The 20798-nt window shown below is 36.3% G+C and overlaps 1 protein-coding gene across 7 annotated transcripts; it reads left to right on the top strand.

Annotated features, from left to right (window-relative positions):
* Nucleotides 1–1883: 1883 nt before the first annotated feature.
* LOC110788260 (probable RNA-dependent RNA polymerase 5) lies at nucleotides 1884–20412 on the top strand. 7 transcript variants are annotated; one of them, XM_021992902.2, is made up of 20 exons: nucleotides 2307–2445; nucleotides 3041–3305; nucleotides 4857–4904; nucleotides 5001–6102; nucleotides 6175–6334; nucleotides 6880–6951; nucleotides 7322–7505; nucleotides 8577–8860; nucleotides 8959–9102; nucleotides 11969–12043; nucleotides 12154–12225; nucleotides 12565–12680; nucleotides 14717–14865; nucleotides 15304–15526; nucleotides 15638–15935; nucleotides 17354–17496; nucleotides 17798–17960; nucleotides 19048–19183; nucleotides 19568–19713; nucleotides 19815–20412. In XM_021992902.2, exons 3-20 carry the CDS (start codon nucleotides 4865–4867, stop codon nucleotides 20052–20054), a joined length of 3747 nt encoding a protein of 1248 aa, XP_021848594.2. In that variant the 5' UTR covers nucleotides 2307–2445; nucleotides 3041–3305; nucleotides 4857–4864; the 3' UTR covers nucleotides 20055–20412. The 7 variants fall into 7 exon arrangements, 6 of the variants coding, with proteins under 6 accessions (XP_056692929.1, XP_021848590.2, XP_021848592.2 ...); XM_021992898.2 differs by lacking the exon at nucleotides 3041–3305 and having other exon boundaries at nucleotides 1907–2445; XM_021992900.2 differs by lacking the exon at nucleotides 3041–3305 and having other exon boundaries at nucleotides 1914–2445; nucleotides 15710–15935.
* Nucleotides 20413–20798: the final 386 nt, after the last annotated feature.

Genomic DNA, 20798 nt, shown 5'->3' with positions numbered 1-20798 from the left:
GGTGATGTTTGATGAAACAGAAATTATATTGCAAAATCAGAAATTATATTGCAGAATATTAGGAATTATATTGCAGATTTTTTTTTTTTTAAAAAAAAAAAAACTCAAAAGTTGCCCTTGTTTGCAACAAGAGCAACTTATGTGCAGCTTATAAGTTGCCCTTGTTGCAGCAATGGATCACCCTGCTGAACCCCCTGGGATGAAAGCAAGACAGAGCCCTCATAATACAACCTAGCCGGCCGGGCATAACAAAATTCAACCCAAGGAGCGAGCGAAGGACAACGACGTCGGACCTCTCTAAGCATAGTACTACCATCTATCAAGTTAAAAGCTAGTACTACGGTATTATTATTATTATTATTATTATTATTATTATTAACCTTTGTGAAGATAATACTAGTAATGAAATTTGTTTTGTAGGCATGATTTATTTGGGTATAATTAAATAATAAAAAAAAAAAATCAAGAGCATGAATCATTTTTTAATTCAGACGTAAGGTGAGGCAATAACATGAAATCCTCTACAAGGTGAGATTAGGTTGTAGCAATAAATTCTATTCAAATGATTAGACAAATTGGTTATAGTTAGACACCGTTCTATTTAACTTATTTTTTCTGAACTTATATTATTTGCTGAAATTAGTCAAAATAAGTCGAATGGAACATAGCCTTAGATTAAAGTAGAATTACTTTATTCGTGCATCACTTCAATTAGTTGGTTAAGTCAGTAACCATCACTTCAATTAGAGAGAAAAATATTTTTTCCCCTATTTCTCAATTCGATGACCTATTTTTTTTTAACGATATTAGTTAACTTTGACCGAAAAAGAGAGCGATTTCACTACAAAACGCTAAAGATGTCAATATTCCCGCAAATATACCCTATTATAATAAATTTTCCAATCTACCGACCACGTCATCGTATATTGATTTATTTTTTAAAAAAACCCGGTTCATCCCTAAACCGCCAACTGAGTTGGCGGTTTCCATTACAAAACTTTCAAAAAAATCTTCAAATGTAAGGCCATTTTTTGTTAGAAAGAGAAAAAATCAAATACCCAATTGTAGAAAAGGACAAAAACAAATAAACAATAACAAAATAACTCTATCCACTCACTTCCCAAAACTCTGCAACGCCTCCATTCCTATCACCTAGCATTTGAAGATTAAATTGCATAAGTCAATATCATGGTCGAAGCTAAAAACTCATAAGTCGAGCTTATGAATTTTAAGCTTCTTCCATGGTACAAGCTTAAATTGCATAAGTCAATACCATGGCTTATGAATTTTTAGCTCCTTCCATGGGACGGGCTTATGAATTTTAAGCTTCTTCCATGGTACAAGCTTAAATTGCATAAGTCAATACCATGGTCGAAGCTAAAAATTCATAAGTTTGTACCATGGTACAAGCTTAAAATTCATAAGCCTGTACCATGTTACAAGCTAAAAATGCATAAGTTTTTAAAAAAATTCGGACAAAAAATAAAAAAAAACTCTTGTGAAGACTCGGCCATTTTGTCGCCTACGACGTGATGGTGGTGGCCGGAAGTAGTGGCCGGCGATGGTGGTCGGAGGTGGTGGGGTGGTGTGAGAGAATTGAAAAGTAAGATTAAATAAGGGCACTAAACTACTAATGGAAAATAACGAAAAATAATGAGACGGTTTTGAGTAATATGGGGCGCCTTTTAACACTCCACTTTTTTATTAACCTAGACTCAATAATGGGGTTAACTCGGAGTTACCGTAGAAGCCTTTGACATAAATACAACAAAGAGAAGCAAAAGATTCAGCTCAACAGTCAAGATATTACTTCATGCTGTAGCAGTGTAGCACTGAAGAGTCCTAAATCCTAATATTAGCAGTGCTACTAGTAGGCCTGCAAAGTGCAAACTCTCCAACACGCGCTGTCCAATTTAGCGGGAAATTATATTAAAACCCAAAATTAAAACCATTTTTCATCATTTTTATTGATTTCAACTATAAATTCACCTCACTTGTCGCTTCCCTTGCACTAAATTAAATTAAAACCCAAAATTAAAACCATTTTCCATCATTTTTATTTCCACTGTAAATTCACCTCACTTGTCGCTTCCCTTACACTCACTGATCACTGTGATCAATTTCCTCTGTTTTCCAAAATTTGAACCTAAATTCTCTCTCCTCATCAACCACCTTCCATGTCTGTCACACCGCCTGAACTTCCGCCGTTGCCGGAAGCGGTGGAAGAGCAACTCCGTCTTATTTGCCGCGTTAAATCGCAACCTCCGGCAGACACTGTTGCTAGACGACTCTTATCGGAAGTCGGCGAGCAAGAATCGTTGAGGTTTCTTAATATCATCCTTAATTCATCTGAAGTTAAAACTTTGAGCGGCTTTATTGTTTATTTGGTGAAGAAGAATCGCCCGCTCCCGACTTCTCCTTTGGCTGTAGCCAAGAGTCCTCAAGGTCGGCTACTTTTAAATTATTTATTTTTAATTTCATCACTTTTATGAAATTATGGAACTTTTTTTTTTGTAATTTTAATACTTTTCCTTTTATATGTTTCAATTTAGGTTTTTGACAATTTTGACAATGAAATAGAATTTTCTAAATTATTTTCAATATATAACAAAATAAAAATATGTTCGAGTGGAATCTTATTTGATTCGTCTAAATAAATACGGGTGTTACTTAATGCAGAAAAGATTTTCTTTATACAAAAACTAAAATTACCAAAATATCCCTAATTAATTAATAAACCTTCAAATATATTTATTAATAATAATAATAATAATAAAAACTTAATTAGACATCTCAACCCAAGACAAAGCTCTGATAAACCGGTGCCTCCAAAAAAAAATCATCTGAATTTTCCCCAATCAAATTATCCCTGATCTACTCCTTTTCTATCTTCTTTCACTCTCTATATTGCATCTTGTTAAGAAAAAGAGAAACCAGAAGAATTTCTAACATGCCAAATTAATTCATCTTCCTTCCATTGTTGTAATTAGAGAATCAAATTGAAGAACACCCATCTGATTTTTTTTAGTGGACATCACAGAGAGAGAAAATGAAGAAGGCAACGGTGGGGGCGGCGGTGGTATGTACATCGGTTGTGTGTTCGATGGCTGCGGCGTTGGTGAGACAAAATGAAAAGCTCAAGCAACTTACTCCCGATGTTCTTCCTTAAAACCCAAAAATATCAACCATTTTCACAAACAATTTCAAATTGCTTTTGGGTATTTTTTTTTTTTTTGAGGGAAATTGTTTTTGGGTTCTTGTTGAGCAAAGACATTGAAATTGATTATACGGAGTAGCAAACAAAGGTTCCCTGCATTTTGATTTCTTTTAATGATTTTTTATTAATTAATTAGGGGTATTTTAGTAATTTAAATTTCTGCTTAAAGAAAATATTTTCTGCATTTAGAAGCTATGATAAATACTTTAGGCTCTATTTGGTTCATTATTAGTAAAGGAAAGGAAGAGAAAAAGAAAGGAAGGGAAAAGAAAGGAAAAGAAGGAAGATAAATAGATTTTATTTTCATGTGTTTGGTTTAAGGGAAAGAAGTGAAGGGAAGAGAAAGGAAATTTAAATGACAGCTTTTAATTTTCCCTTTCCTTCCAAATTCCTCCAATTTTGGGAGGAAAGGAAAGTGAAAATTTTATAAAGGAGCTTTCCTTTCAATTCCCTTCATTTCCTTCCACTTCCCATATAATTATTTGTACCAAATATACAAGAAACCTTATTTTACCATTCATTTTTTTTTTTTTCCTTCCAATTCCTCCAACCAAATAAAGCCTAAGAATATAAAAAATTTATAATTTTTAATATTGTGTATTATAGATAAAAACGATACAAAAATAAGCTTTGGAAAAGGTAAAAAAGAAATTGGAACGTCATTACGGAACAAAGGGAGTAGTAAGAGTTAGTTATTGCATGTAAATTGATATGTTTATCTCCTTATCTTTTATTTTATCTTATCAGTTGATTTCTAAAACTCCGTCGCTTTTTGTTCTTTATATTTATATTTTACATGCGTATTAATAATTAAATAACGTGCATTGAGATTTTATTTTTTTGGTTTAAATAAGCCAAATTATATTTATTTATAATGTTTTTACTTTTATCAAAATTCTAATATTAGAAAAGGGAGAAAATTTTAATATCCTAATAGAAAAATGAGAAAGATTAAATGACGCAATGAATTTAATTGGTTAAAATAATATCATTAGAGACAAACTTTGATAGAGTATTAAAACATTTGTGTGATAATATAAAAGGAAATGTTAAGATTATTTTGGACAACCAGAAAGGAAAATGTAAAAAAAAAAAAAAAAAAAAAAAAAAAGAGACAGAGGGAGCAGTTAAGTAAATTTAGTTATGTTTGATTTAAAAATTTTATGGTAGAAAAATCTTGGAAATGAAGTTGGAAGTTGATGTATTGGATAATTGGGAAATTTTTTATGTCAATTAAAATAATGGGGTTGATATGCCTTTGTTAATTAAAAATATGTGCTTTGATATGTCTTTGTTAACTAAAAATTGGAAACTTTTGATGTATTAATTTTATTACCGGGTCTTGAAAATTGGTCTCTATTCAGATGAGGTTGAAAACGTTATTTCATTGTATGTCAAGATATCAAATGATCTGATGTTTCGTAAAAAAAATTAGGTTAAAATCTGTGCTAGCCATGTTTTTGCAACTTTTGCTACTGAGTTATGAAAATGGTTCCGATGAAGAAGCTGAATATACTTTAATCAAGTTTTGGATGAACAGTTTCCAGTTAAATCTGATTGCTAATGTCTTACAATCATTGCTAGCTAGCCAATCGTGTTCGAGTTAAAATTTTGACTTATCAAACACTTGAATTTCCAGGGACTACAATGAGTGATAATAAGCGAAAGATGGAATCAGACTCTCCTGGTATGTAAAGGGTATTAATCAAGAGTTTTTTTTGTATGGAGTAACCTTTTATTGTCTTCGTTTCCTCATATGGAGATTTTGATCGTTTTTGTCTAGGTGATCGAAGTAATGTAAGGCGGGTGTGGATGTATAACTCACCAATTAAGAATGAAAAGAGGCTTGATTCGCCGAAAAGTGAACCTGATAGTGTATTGGATGCACCTGATCAAAGTACAGTAAGGCGGGTTTGTATCTATAACTCACCGACTAGGATTGAAGAGAAGCTTGATCCGCCAAAAAGTGAACCTGATAGTGTGCTGGTTACACCTGATCAAAGTACAGTAAGGCGGGTGTATATGTATAACTCACCGACTAGGATTGAAGAGAGGCTTGATCCGCTGAAAAATGAACCTGACAGTGTGTTGCTTGCACCTGATCAAAGTACAGTAAGGCGGGTGTGTATCTATAACTCACCGACTAGGATTGAAAAGAGGCTTGATCCGCCGAAATATGAACCTGACAGTGTGTTGCTTGCACCTGATCAAAGTACAGTAAGGCGGGTGTGTATTTATAACTTACCGACTAGGATTGAAGAGAGGCTTGATCCGCCGAAAAATGAACCTGACAGTGTGTTGCTTGCACCTGATCAAAGTACAGTAAGGCGGGTGTGTATGTATAACTCACCGAATAGGATTGAAGAGAGGCTTGATCCGCCAAAAAATGAACCTGGCAGTGTGTTGCTTGCACCTGATCAAAGTACAGTAAGGCGTGTGTGTATCTATAACTCACCGACTAGGATTGAAGAGAGGCTTGATCCGCCGAAAAATGAACCTGACAGTGTGTTGCTTGCACCTGATCAAAGTACAGTAAGGCGGGTGTGTATCTATAACTCACCGACTAGGATTGAAGGGAGGCTTGATCTGCCGAAAAGTGAACCTGGTAGTATGTCGGTTACACCTGATCAAAGTACAGTAAGGCGGGTGTGTATCTATAACTCACCGGCTAGGATTGAAGAGAGGCTTGATCTGCCGAAAAGTGAACCTGGTAGTGTGTTGGTTGCACCTGATCAGAGTACTGTAAGGCGGGTGTGTATCTCTAACTCGTCGATTAAGATTGAAGAGAGGCTTGATCCGCTGAAAAGTGAAACTGATAGAGTGTTAGATGCACTTAAGAGACTTGAATTCCGAAAGGCTTTCTTACTTTTGAATTACTCAGGGCGGTAATGTCTAAATCCTATCTCTTGTATTTAGTTGCTCTACAATTTCAAATGTCGAGTGTTCTTTTTGTGCAGTACCAATCTGGAGGATGTTGTTTCTACCCTCTCTGCTGATGAAATTCTGAGTTATCAAAGACTTGGTTGTCTTGGTATGAGGGAATTCGAGATCAGGATTTGGAATGACTTTGGGAGAGGGCCGAGACGCATTTGCCATGAAAAAGAGCGGATTAATAAGGTCAAATTATGCTTCTGCTTTCAAATGTTTCCTATTTTGAAATAAGTAGGGAAGATTGGGGTGGAGATATTAGCTAGTAAAATGAACACTTGAAGAAGTTTATATCTGTGGATACTATTATTGATCACTCACACACCATGGGAAAAAGTAAAGTATATAAACTTTCCCTAATATGGAATATTAGGAGGAATAATGTCATCATTTCTAGTGTGTGATTAAACCTACATGCATTGAGGATGATTACATATTTACATTTCAAGCGAAACTGTGTTTAATGTTTGGCAGATTGCCAAAGCACACAGACCTAATCTGAAGGGAAATATCCATTGCTTTTGCTGATTGACTGACCTTTCTCATTTGTTTAGTACAAGTAAGAATAATGATGAAACTTTGTGCAATCTAGCTAGTGTATTGCATTTTGTTTGTCGCTGCAAGGGGATGGTGCAGGTCACTACCTTGTTTTCCTTACATTTCAAGGGTGTAGAATTCTAGAGTATGCTTTCCCTTCATCTCATCCTGCTTCTTATACGTTTTGAGTGTTTCAGATGAACTGGGACACTGGAGAAAGGTACAACTACCATTGTCATATTGATTCAAGAGGGAATTGTCGCTTTAAGGTTCGTAATTCTGCTTCGTGTTTGTTATTTGGTGGAGAACTGGAGATATTGATGCCTCTCTTTAACCTCAACTATATTTTAATTGTTTGAACTGTTATCTTTACGAAGTACGAACAGCAAGAATACTAGCTTTGATACCCTTGGATTGTTGGAAATGATAGGAATGTCCGCTGTAACTAACTGGAAACTGTTGGAGAGATTAATTGCTTATGATTTTATATTAAAATTTCCCTTGAAAGAAGCTATGTGATGAGTCTTACATTGCTAAAAAGTTTATCTATTTCAAAAGATTTCCTCTGTTTGACCATCCTCTCATTATCTTCTTTTGAGCTAATTATATGTTGCTGACTCTTTGTACATTATGACGTAGGGTCCATATCTGAACAAGGAAGCTACACTGTTGCAGAAAGTTGCTGGAGATGAAAATGTACTGGTAGTGAAGTTTCTGGAGGAAGAAACAGCGAATCTAGGAGCAGAGTTGATGAAAAATCCGGTCTTTAATGAGGTTGCTGAACATGGAATTTTTTTTGGCAGAAAGTGTTACCAGTTCTTTGGTGAGTTTTATTTTACCGTGGTTTTTTTTTTTGGTTCCACTGGAAGATCATGGCATGCATGAAGACTGAGAAGCCTTACAATTTTTTTCACCACAAATTTTATTTGGAGGTCGTGCTTGACTTCAAAAATGAGGTATTGTGATAAAGCTTATAAATTTAACAGTAACCAACTTGTACTCGTAGCTGCCAATTGCTCTCCGGGTTCAAACCCTGAATGCCGCATAGTCATTGTCTTACTGAACCAAGAGTTTCAAACACCTCCGATCTGCTCTTTGTTCTTCCAACTTTTTAGCGTTTTAGCTGTTTAATGGTTAAGTTCTCTTAGTAAAAATACTCTCAGAAGATGTAGCTTGAACATCTTGATTGTTTAAACACTCAGGTTCTATTTTCTATAATTAGTTGTTGTCGTTGACCTATAGGAAGAATTATTAACCAAAATATTAGTTGAAATTTTATTTGTTTTTGTTTCTATATTTTGTCAACAATGCTGATAGTTACAAAGTTTTAGAAAAAGTAGAAGTACTATCGCAAGTTAACGAAAGTATAATACGTTAAAGAAAAAATTGCCTAGAAAGTTTTAAATTTTAACTTAAAATGAACAATTTATAATTTTTTCCCTCCTCTCTTGTTAGCAAGCATACTTATGGTAGCTCCTGCAAATTTGTATGACTGTGGGATTTAAATGGATGTGGTAGCTGTCTATAATCTTGTTAGAATATGTCTTGAATCGGTCAAGTCCCCTTCGAACAACCCAACACCTAGTTTAGGGGTTTCGGGGCGCAACGTGGTCGATGGGGGTTATCTGCCTGGGCCTTTTTCTCTGTACTCTCCAAGATCAATAAAAAAATTCCTCTTTTTTGCCTGTGAACGTAGCTAACACATTGTTAGTGAACCACGTTAAATCTCTGAATTTTTTAGTTACGTTTTTAATTAATTTTCTTGCTTCCGTTATAACAAATCTCTTTCAAAGTAAAGCTGTTATTCTTCATGAATGAGTTTCTATGGAACCTTTGAGTTTAACACTTCTACCTAAACTCATTTTGTTGTACTTCAATGTCTTTTTTTTATCAGTTTTTAAAGACGGGGGCAAGGAGGGTAAGAAGAAAGAATTTTCTAGTCCAGTTAAATGCTACTTTGTTTGTACGGAGGGCTTTGCTAGTATTTTAAGGAAGCCTGCTCATGAGTTGAGAAAAATGCCGGTTCCAGAAGCCAGGGGATTGTTCATGCACATACATAATGCATCCAGTATATCCAACTATATGGCCAGGTTTTCTCTTATATTGTCAAAAACCATTACCTTGGATCTTAATTTCAATGATGTACGTGTTGAAGTCCTTGAGGATATACCGTGTCTGGTAAAAATCTCTGATTTCTGTGAAAATCTCATTTTCTCAATCATTTGTAATCATGTTTTTCTAACATTTTACATTTTTCATTGCATTCTGTTTGACAGGATGAAGATGGAAACATTGTTAAAGGTAATGATGGAAAGGCTTTGATTCTTACTGACGGGACTGGTTTTATCTCTGAAGATCTTGCGATGAAGTGCCCCCATAATTGTATTAATGGCCGTGTTAATAATGAAGAGGATATCCAGGTTTGAGTTCTTGCTCAAGTTTCCTGTCTCCAGTTTGCTTGCTTTATTTTATTACTCTGATTAACCTTTGACAAATTTAAGTTTAACAAACTTTCCTTTGTTATGTGAACAACATACCTTGTGGTCTCTGGTGAGAAATTTATGTTTGTTTATGAATCTCCGATGAAGCCAAAGATTCATTTGTTCTTTTGGCTCTGGGATGTAATGTACTAAATCAAAATGGCTCTTAATACGTCTTCGCTTCCTTTTTCCATGAAGTAGAAGATGGTCGTCCCTTTGTCGTCCCGTGATCGCTTTTGGGTCAATTGGAAACAACCTCTCTGCAATTGCAGGGGTAAGGTTGCGTACGTCCGACCCCCCCTTACCCTGCTTCTTGCGAGAGCCTCTTTGAGGCAATGGGCTAATGATGATGAATCTTATGGGGGGTTTTGATCTCATGGGTGTTTTCTGTTCTTTAGCAAGTTATCCATGTCAATTGATGGAGAAATTAATGGATTTCGTTGAAGCGCTGAACAAACCAAGTTTATTGCCCTTCATATGCCATCTATTTGTTTGGGTACCACAAGGCACTGGCAGGGTTAAACTAAATTTAATTGCAGCATTGACCTGATCTCTAAGGGTGATATTTACACTGAAAAGATGTACAGTATCCATATATAGTGGCCAGGAAATTTAAGGGAACTTCTTTGTTTGGTAGTGGTTGTCTATTCTGTATATCTATGTGTTCTCTGCATGTTATCCCTTCAAAATTTATCGACATTTGTAAAGTGGTGTAGGGCTTGTGTCAATTATATTTGTCCGCGGTAGTTCTTGTTTGCTCCTGGATATGTATCACTGTATGTCGTCCATATAACTTGGAGGTTCCTTAAGTAGAGTGAAGCATTCCTACTTAAATACTCCCTCAATTCCTTAAAGATTGGCCCATCCCCAATTTCTACGTTTTTAAGAGTGTTATTGCGAAGGTTGGTAGATTTGTCATTTAGCATGTGAGTAGTAAATAAAGTAGAGAGAAACCGTGGGGGACCATGTTAACTAAAATGGAAATGGGGGAATCTTTTAGGGACGGTCCAGAAAGGAAAGTGGTGGCAATCTTTAAAGGACGGAGGGAATAGATTGAAAGGGAAAATTGTGGTGGAATGGTGTTGCCCAGATGGAGGGGAACTGGGCGGCAGATTGGCATGCGAAACGAGGAGTTACCCAAGAGGAACAGCTCAAGTTTTTACAGGGTGCTCCATTTGAGCTTTTAAGTAGATTTCTAAATGGTAACGTTGTAGGTGCGGCTATACCATGTGTAGTGTCTCCTTACTTTCTTAGTGGGTTTTTGGTTTAATTTTTTGATGTGTTTCTTTTCTGGAGCTTAGCTCTTCTGCAATTTTTCTTTTTGATTCTATACTCATACCTTGTAAAAGCTTCAGATATAACTAGAACAATCTGTCCACACTCCCTTTGTTTCATAATGCTAAACATTCACATTAATCGAGGTTCATAACCGTCAAACCCCCCCCCCCCCTCTCTCTTTCCATATTTCATGTGATCTGGACCGCTCCACTAAATATTAGACACATGATGCCGCTCCCGAAATTTCATGAATCAGACCGTGCGCCGTGTGTTGGTTTGTTGAATCATTAACCATGGACTTAGAGGCTACTGAAAGGCTTATCATTTTTCCATTAACATGGCTAAACTTTGTGTTTGCTATTCTGAAACATTTTAATCCTGAGGAGATGTTGAATAAAAAATGAAGTACGATGTATGTAATTTAGATGCTATACAAAGGCTGTTTTGTTTGTGGAACAACCGAACAACAGCAGCAGCTAACCTTGTGATTCAGAGGCTATCAAAAGGTCTTTTCAATGACAGGAAAATTCTTGGTCTGGTACTTTTAAAACATTCTTATCCTCTAGAAACGTTGAATTAGGAAATAAAGTACAGCTTTTCGATTCACAATTCCGCAATAGCATATTTCCAGTTTTTAGGATTCCTATTGCTAAGATTTTGATGGTCATTCTCATGGAATGGTGAAAGGGAGCAAGTCCACATGTTTCTTCTAGCAGATTTAGTCCTCCTTTAAGGAGTAATTTGTGACTTGTGTATCCAGCAAGAGCATTCTCTCATCTATTTTAGGATTGACGTTCGAATAGAGAGTTGAATAAATGTTTGTTTTTCTATTCTTAAATCTTTCTGTTTTCTACATTGTCTTTCAATATTGAAATTCGTCTACTTTCTACTTGCAATGCTTTTGAAAGCTTTGTAGTGGTTTTGTTCAATTAGCAGCAACTACGTTCGTTACATGTTTTTTTGTTCAATTAGCAGCAACTACTCCATATTACGGAAAAGGAAAAAGGTTGTGTGGATAGAGAAATTTATTTGGCGAGATAAATAGGTGGTTGGTTAGGAAAGAAATAAGATTGAATAGGGTAACACTTTACGATGCAAAGTGAAGGTGGAATCATGGGGGGAGACCAATTTTTGGAGGGATCTTCGTCATGTTCTATTAATCGGTTCAAGTTCCTGTAATTATTCTTACAACTACATCATCAGACCACCATTTATTACTAGTTAACAACCTTTAATTCAATATGAGCAAATCCTTTGATATGCAAGGCCGTAACCCATAAGGGTTCTAGTTGATGATTGTACCATGTGTTAAAGGCAAAGTTAAAAGATGAATTAGGGCTGAGTATGCTGTAGTGTTTCTCATTGGTGATGTTTTAGATATATGCACTTTCTTGTCTTACTCATGTGACACACTTGTATCAGTTGTGCGTGTCCATTTTCAATGTGATTTTGATTTAGGAAGTTTTTGAATTGCTTGCCTGTACTTCTGTATGTGAACATGATGCTGTTTCTTACTCACAACCAACAGGGATCTTCAGAAACCTGCCGATTCCAGCCCGACTTTTCTGGATTAAGGGAGTTGAAATCTCCATCACGTGTACCGGTATTTACATCTCTTACAGCCATAGAATCTGTTCTGGCTATGACATGTTCTGTTTCCATATCTTCATGCTATCACATATTATTTATAGTCTTGTTTTCTAAATCTTCCAGCCTTTGCTGATACAATTTCGCATGTTCCATGAAGGTCGGGCTATCAAAGGAACTGTTCTTGTGAACAAAAAGGTGTAGCTATCTGCTCCTGTCTTCATTTTAACTGATGCTTTGCGCCAGGGTTGGTTTAGAATTATATAGAAGTTTACGTTTCAATTTTGTTGTTTGTACATTTAAAGCTCTTTGTTGTTTGTACATTTAAAGCTCTTTGTTTGTTTGTACAATTTTGTGTCTTTGGAAGTTCTGTTCACCAGTCAACTAGTGTTCACTGGAGGGTGGGTCCGGTTAAATAGTTAAGAAATGCACCAAATTTAGCTCTTTGAAATTGTTTGATAGATTAAAGCAGTTCTTTTCAATTTCGTTTCCATTGTTCATTCTATACTTGATGATTTCCTGCTTTTCTTTCACCAGCTTCCTCCTAATACAATTCAAGTTCGCCGTTCTATGGTAAAAGTTGATAAACCTGGTGACGATAAAATTCCTTCAGGTGCTCCAATTGTGAATTCATTTGAAGTTGTGGGAACCAGGTAACTTAGTGGTAGATTTATTATCATTTTCTAAACCTCGTCTTAATTTGAACAACAAACATTTAAATCACAGCCTCACGTGCCAGATTGGTTTATCCGTGGTCTCGTGCGATCCAACTTATCTTGAAAAGCATAATGCGTTAGTTGTCCTTTTGTTATTAGCATTTCACATGATTGTACCTCATACTATATCACAGTGTAACCTGCGTTATGTATCATCAGTTTAAGATTGAATTTTCTCTGCAACAAGGCCTTTCTATATTGGCGTTTGTTAGACCTTCATAAGAGCTCAACTATTAGGTTTACGGACATACGGTTATGGATATAGGTGTTGTAGATTGTTTCAACTTGTCTAGCGAGGGTGGTTGTTCCATTAGGTAGTGGGCCTGTGGCTTGGAGGTAACCAGCAGCCTATGGTAGGCTCCTGCCTCTTGTTACCTATGTTCCTAATAGAGGACGTATTGGCTCGCTAAAAGTTATGGTGTTGAGGCTTTTGAAACTACTCCGTTAGTCCGTACATGGCGTGATTGTGGTAAATGGCTTTTGAAACTACTCCGTATTAGGAAAAATGTATTGGCTTTTGAGGCTTTTGAAACTACTCCGTACATGGCGTGATTGTGGTAGAGGTTTATTATCCTGTGCGGTTTAGCCTTTCCATCAGGAACTTTGAGGCTTTTCTTTTTAGGATTTAGTAAAGTTTTTAGGCACGTGAACTTTCACACCGTAGGTCCACAACAGGTTATTCTCTACTTTCATGGAGTTAGGTCAGTTACACTACTGTGTTCTTCTGTGCAGTATTTGGGGTCTGAAATTTGGTTGTAGAAATATAAAACCGTGGTCAGATTAGTGCTCCTTGTATTAATTCCACATTTCAGCTTTTCTATTTATCACATGAATGAGCATCTTTGTTTGGCAAGAAACCTCATTTTTTGAGCCTGGCAAATCCTGAAAACTGGCTTCTTCTGGAAGTGTGGTTGGCCTTGAAATGCCTGATAGCACAGACATGGAGTTTCCAAACCAAAAAAAATCAAGAATGAGCAACAGCTTTTCTATTTGGTTTATAAATGGTACCGGGTACCCCTCGGATTCTGCAGTGCCGTCGTTGTCCAAGCTTCAAGTTTTATTCAATCTTATTATGTCTGCAGTCTGCTTGCCCTAACTTCGAACTATCTATTCAAGTCCCCCTATAGCCAGTGTTGCCATCTGTAAACCTTTTGTCAGGTATATTTGCCTACCCAAGGAGAGATTTCTATTGCACCCTCCTTCAGCGTCACCACTCACCAGGCTTTATCGACTCATTCAAGGCTTCGTTCCATGATAAGATGCTATTTCTGCATGTTTTTGTAATGTAATTTGAGGATTTGGAATTTGGAGCCTGTTTTGAAAATTTGTACGGTATTATGCCAAGTATATTTACCTCTTTTGTTCTCATGATCATGAAAAGATTGCAAGTGAGGGACCTAGGTACAAATAGTCTAGGACTCTAGGCTACAGTATGATTGGAGTTTCTATTCTTATCAGGGATGGGATTGGTTGCTGTTTTGGTCGTCAAAGGTCACTCTTTAATTATGCAAAGATTTCTTTTGATCTCCCTCCAATGTCCAATCATTACAGTTTTTAGAAGAACACTAAACAGGTCTTTATATCTAGAGCATAAAAAAACAAATTGTTGAAATATATGTATGCCTTTGAAACTTACAAGAGTCAATTTTTCTCTGTAACCGATGGAAGACAAAAATGATGATACACATTAGATAGTTATTTGTATGATTCTTGTTGTTGGCTGAAACCGAGTCAAAATGTTGTGTCTTTGCTTGCTACCCAAGTTGTTCTGTTGCTATAATGCGTCCTGAGTGGAATTCTTCAGTGAAATCAGAGTGAAGCCTCGATTTCCATGTCATGCTAAATGGTCACTGATGATAATCTTCTTAGCCTTTCATTGGATTTATCAAGTCTCATCAGCTATCTTCTGTAGTTTTGTTGAAATTTATGCCTTAATCTCTGTTTTACAAAGTCATTGTTTCATTTATGTCTAGCAATAAGCCAAAGATGGCCTCTCTGTCAAAGAATTTGATTGCACTTCTACACTATGGAGGGGTACCGAAGAATTTTTTTTTATCTCTGCTGTCAGAGGCTCTTGAAAAACAGCTGGCTATTCTGTATAAACCAAAAGCAGCCATAAGAGGTAATGTTCCTGATTTTTTCCAGTACAGAGTCTGGACTTTTCTCCTCACTGTTATTCACTCCCTTTTCACTGAAAGTAGATAGTATCAGACAATAACTCAATTTGAATAGTCGAATCAACATTTCCCATTCCACATTTTTAGAATCTGGTGGTCTCTGACAGTGCTCTAGAAAACTAGACTCGACGGCAAAATTTCTAATTTGAAGAACTCTAGTTTACAAGGAGTTAGTGAGCTAATACTGTAAATATCTAAATGATCTGAATAAATTTCAGTTAAGTAACCTTCAGCGGAGGTTGGGTCAGCTTGAGTATTAAGGGAAAAGGAACTTTGTTTTTGTTACTGAGAGTATGGTGGCTTATTATACTGGTTAGCAGCCAAATAACCGCTTTTGTCTAATTCTCACCGTCCTGTGCTTTGCTCTTGTCATATTTATGCAGTTGCTGTTAATTGGGATTTTGGTGGAGATTTTATAGAGGCTAAAATGATTGCGTCTGGAATTCCCCTGGATGAGCCTTACCTTCAAGACCGTTTATTTGATATTGCCAAAGAGGAAATGAAGAGTCTTAAAGGAGGGAAATTGTTTGTTGATGGCTGTCACTATGTAATAGGAACAGCTGATCCTACGGGGATTCTGAATAGAGGCGAAGTTTGTGTTATTCTGTATGTATTTTGTAGTCATATTACCCAGCATATATTATTTACGTGCTTTCTTTAGTAGTCAACCCATTTCTCTTCTTTCTTCTTTTGAATCTGAGTTTGACTTTAGTTCAGGCTCTTAAAAGCTATGGTGTCTTCGTCATTTACTGCATCTCCTCGCACAATGATTTTTCTCTGCTTATCTAGGGACGATGGACAAGTTTCTGGGCCAGTATTAGTCTATAGAAATCCAGGCACTCATCCGGGGGATATACATGTTGTGAATGCAAGATATGTCGGTGCCTTAAAGGAAATTGTGGGAAATTCTAAATATGGAATTTTTTTTCCTTCCAAGGGGCCAAGGTCAATGGCAGATGAAATAGCCGGTGGTGATTATGATGGAGATACGTATTGGGTGTCCACAAATTTTGAGGTTTGCAGTTTGGTTCTATTCATCCATTTGTTGGTTTAGTTCCATTTCCATGAATAATACACCACCGTGTGATTGTTGTAGTTATTTGGTTCATCTTGTTTTTCAAAATAGTTAAAATGTTTCTCTTCAAAACTTTTAACCATTAATTTTCACTAATATATTAGAATATAAAAAAAGAAGTCATGTTGGTCTTGTTAGATTCCACTCAATGTGTATTTTCAAAATTTCAAGTATTACCTTCCTTTGATCTTTGATCTCCTTTCTTGGTTGGCGGAGTTTCCTGCCAAGGATGGTGGTTCTTTAGCTCTCTGTTCATATTTTTTGTTTCATTTTTGGTTGTAAATGTTGGACTGTTGGAGTTTTGTTTGTATATTTTTTAGATCTTGTAATTGTTGTAGTTACTTTTTCGTTCATTCCTTTTGAGTTTAGGTAGCATTTTTAAGTTTAGTTTAGGTAATCAAATTTGGCTTTGCGTTTGTTTTCCGAGGTTGAAGGGTTTATCTTTTATTGCACGGATAATCATTTACCATTGTAACATATTCACCAAGTTTTTTTCCAACTAGGCCAGGGTAGAATGTAGTTTCCATGTACTCTTTAACTCGGAGTCAATGTATTTTCATCCGAAAGTGTGAGCTAGGTAGTCCGCCTAGTTCTCTTTCCAAATAAAAAAATGTAGTGTGTTGTAGACGAAGAAAAAAGTAAATGTTTCATCTATTTGAAACAGAAGAAGTACTTGATACTTAAGAGGGTGATCTTTTGAGTTACCTAAGCATGTCTACTTCTTTCTTGAATCCTATATGTCCTTCATTCTGTTATACCTCTTTATCCACACATTTATGTCACTGTTCGTATCATGCCATGCATGCTTTAACCTTAAGTTCCTTAACGTGGGCTTCACATTATACGGGCACGTGTATTCTATGTGGAGTTTGATGAATGTGAAAGTTGCTGATGGTGGCTGTTGACATAAAGTGTTTGCGACATGGAGTATATTTCTACTAGATATTATATCATTCGAAACAAATTAGCTTTATGACTCTCAGGCAGCATTTCAATTTTCTGAACTTTTAATGGCATTTCTTGAAAAGATTTCATAGCTGAAATTACTAACCTCTATCAGAAGGTTGTGAATATTCTGTAGGGGTAGTTGATGTTTTATATGAAGTGCATTAGTAGGACAAACTTCTGATTTGCCAATTGCCACTGATTCGTCTTTGTTTAAATAGATAATTTATTTGTTGATGATTGGAAAAATCGTTTCATGAATGGCTACAATATCCTTTCTTCCTTCAGCATTGTGTTCTTTTGGGCTTGAGATTATAAACTTTCTCTGCCACATTGATTGAGGCATACTTTTTCGATCTTATTCTTTCTTTTATTGTAATGGTCATATAGGCATATTATTTTCATCTTTTCAGCTGTTAGAACATTTCAAACCAAGTGAGCCTTGGAAATGTTCAACTGGTTCCCCGAATGTCAACAAAGTAGCAGGTCTGCCATCTGCTGGGGCATTGGAGCGAGATCTGTTTCGTTTATACTTGACTACTAGGTTTCAATCGAGGTTTGCACTAAAACTGTTGGATCTGCATTTCATTTCTGAAACTTGATAAACTTTGCATTTAATCCTTGTATTTTCCACTAAAAATATAATTTTTTTTTCACGTGAGTTGTTTTACTCATAGGAATTTGTACTGGGTTTAATGCTGGAAAGCAATACCAGCCCTTGACCGAGTTCTCCGCCTTTTTGTGTGACCAGATACAAAATAATGTTCTCTTTGAATAAAGCTAGAAAATATTAGCTTTTCCTTATGACATGTACATGTGGAGCAGCTAATGGCTAATGTTGAGCAACCCTGTTTCAGTAATGCTATGGGTATAGCAGCAGATAGCTGGCAAGTGTATATGGATCGAATGTTGACACTGGGAGATGACTGCGCAGGTGAAAAAGCTGCTTTAAAGCAGAAAATGGATGAGTTAATTGACATATACTATGATGCACTGGATGCACCAAAAAAGGGAAGAAAGGTCAGTTCCATCAACATTGAACTCGGCTTTTGGGAGCATTGCAATTGTTCAAGTACTAAATCTGATACGTTAATTAATTAACGTTCTTACTTTCTGAAACTAAGTATTGTGGTTGCTCAGTTTTCAATCTTTGAAAGAGTCTTCTGAATATAATTTTCTACACGCTTGTTACCCTTGACCATATCCTATAGGCTAGTTTAAATGGGTTGGGAGAAAAATCTCCAGATGGCTTTTGATCACTTTGTACCGATGTGAAAATGGACACAGCCAGAGGTCGAAATACATTTGTAAGGAGGGTCAAGTATTCAATTCTTCAGGTTGTTGCATTGTCCCACAACTTGACTTGCATTTGGTTGGTTAGATAGTTCATAGGTGCCTGATGGTCAGTTGCTGCTTCCTGCTAGTTTTTCCTTTCTTGTTATAGTTGTTCTTTGCATGGTCCGTGAATCTAGCCGTCACTATTTAAATGTTTAAGTAGTCATTGTGTCACGGTTAGGAGATAGTTCGCAATTCCATATGGGTGTGCTAAACGCCGAGTCTCCTCTTATGTGGAGCAAATGGTGAAGATTGAATGAGTTCATTACTTGACTTACAAAGTTAATTGAGTGTTGTAGGTGTGGTGGATTTGCTTTGAAGCCTTCATGAGTTCATGTGGGCCCGGAAGTAATAAAGATTGTTTGATTTCAGACACCTGTTTCTTAACTAATTTGCCCTAGTGAGGATGGATTTATTAAGATGAATGTTGAGTGTTTGGCTAATTTAGGTGATTAGTCAACCTGCTGACTGATTAGGGTGATCTATCAATTTTCTTTGCTTGAGCAAGTATATCAAGCTCTGTGATGAGCTACAGTTCTCTTAATTATTATGTATTTTACTTGTTTCTGTTTGCCAATCCGTGGCTGTGATGGAGGGAAGATTTGTGGTGGCTGCTTCCTTCCAGTGCATGCAATATGAACCTAAAATCCCATTAGTGAAATGACTGCAGATAACTAGATAAGGTGTTCATTTAAAATGGTTTTGGCTTTAAAATATTTCTGGTCAAGTTATTTTTATCCATGTCTTTCACCTTTCTTTTTCATGTTTTCAGGTTGTGGTTCCCAACCGACTGATACCGGAAATGTATCCGCATCATATGGGAAGAGCAGAACATTGCACCTATAAATCCAAGTCTATTTTGGGTGAAATTTATGACACAGTGGACCAATTTAATGCTCCAATTCCATGTGAGCCTCTATTTATAGCTTTTCTTTTGCTCTGTAGCAGATAATTATAAAATGCAATGGAATTCAATTGTTAATACTTCGTACAAAGTTTCCAGGTTCTTTTATAGAGATTAAATTTCACTGCACTGTGCTCTAAACAAAATGAACTAAGTCCTCGTAAGATTCAGAGGAAAATAGTTGATTTGATGGTGCTTATAGCGAACTTTGTCTTTCGAATAAAAGAATAATAGTAGAGATCAGCATTTGATTGGGGTTTATAATAATTTTGGTAGAGATCAGAGTCCTGTCCTTGAATTAGAAGTTATCTCTAAACAACTAAAGAAGACGTGTTACTTTAGATTCTTGGGATGTAACTCTAGCATTTTTTTATATTTGTTTTTCCAGTTTGGAAGATAGAATGCTTTAATGCAGAAATTCCAGAAACGCACCTCGCACTGTGGAGAAAACATTACTCTACTTACAGAAGTGATATGCAGAGGGCTCTTAACGGATATGGAAACACAGCTGCAGTTTATCAGAAATACCGAAATGTAAGTTTTCAACTCGTATTTTCAGTATATTCGTATGTTTTACTGTAGAGATCCACTCTTATCAGTTAAGTATTCTACATGACCATTTGAATAATTTGTAGGAACTCTATGGCGGTGTTGATGCATTGGACTTGAGTGAAAAAGATTTGGAAGAGATTCGACTCGAGGCCTTGGCGATATATCATGTATGCTATGACTATGCAGATATGGTAGGTGACCTTAAGAAATGTGGCTTTGCTTGGAAAGTTGCTGGGGATGCCTTGTGTAAGATATATTTGCGGAGTAAGAGTGACAAACCAATATTGTTTGCTCCTTCGGTTGTCAGCCAGATGATGCGTTAGTATTAGTATGCAACGCAACTTGCAAGTGTAGTACATTGTGAAGTTAAATATAAGTTAATAGGTTTCGGTTGGAAGGTCAAGGATGCCAGGACGGGAGGAAGACTCCCATCGCTAATCCTGATTGTGTCAGGTCTTTTGAGCATGATGTCCAAGTTGCTTCATTCAGCTCATGCTTCTAGTTTAGTTGCAACTACTAACTAGTTTCTAGCAAGTATATATCCACTGATCTATCTTTAGTTATAGTCAGCCTGGTTTTTTCTCCAACTGGCCTTTTGTTGATTGGTATGTTCCCACTTGGGGATCTAATCAGAGTGTAAGAAATGTTTGAAATTTCGATTAATCAATGCAGTTTCCTTTTCTTGGTTGTAATAAAACTAGTTTTTAGCCTGTGTGGGTATGAAATGCAGAGGCTTTGGACTCAGCAGTCAGCCGTGTCCTTTGAACTATATGATCTGCCCATTTCATCATTCTGATGGCTCATACAGGTGAAAGGTTGCTGCAGCTGGACAATATAAGATTGTTCAGTTCACAAATGATTGCACTTGTTTGGCTTGTTGGGGTATCTTTGGTGTTGAAGTACTTTGAAAATCAACTTTGCACATTTTATAATCGGTAAGTACAACTCGTTGTTGATTGTTTTGGTACAAGTCAATAGTGCTACTTGCTGATTTAGAATGCTCAGGTTAAATGGCTATTTTGGACAAATTATATTTAGAGTCGAACTCGTCTAAAGGAGGTGCTAAC

Source organism: Spinacia oleracea, chromosome 2 (assembly GCF_020520425.1).
Source record: "Spinacia oleracea cultivar Varoflay chromosome 2, BTI_SOV_V1, whole genome shotgun sequence".
Classification (NCBI taxonomy): domain Eukaryota; kingdom Viridiplantae; phylum Streptophyta; class Magnoliopsida; order Caryophyllales; family Amaranthaceae; genus Spinacia; species Spinacia oleracea.
This window is presented reverse-complemented; position numbering and strand designations above follow the sequence as displayed.

What these genes read in the sequence shown, in the direction of transcription:
- LOC110788260 (XM_021992898.2), top strand. Translation starts at nt 2,178, where the DNA reads ATGTCTGTCACACCGCCTGAACTTCCGCCGTTGCCGGAAGCGGTGGAA. An exon ending in TGTAGCCAAGAGTCCTCAAG is followed by an intron (nt 2,446 to 4,856) that starts GTCGGCTACTTT and finishes TTGAATTTCCAG; the next exon opens with GGACTACAATGAGTGATAAT. An exon ending in ACTACTAGGTTTCAATCGAG is followed by an intron (nt 17,497 to 17,797) that starts GTTTGCACTAAA and finishes ACCCTGTTTCAG; the next exon opens with TAATGCTATGGGTATAGCAG.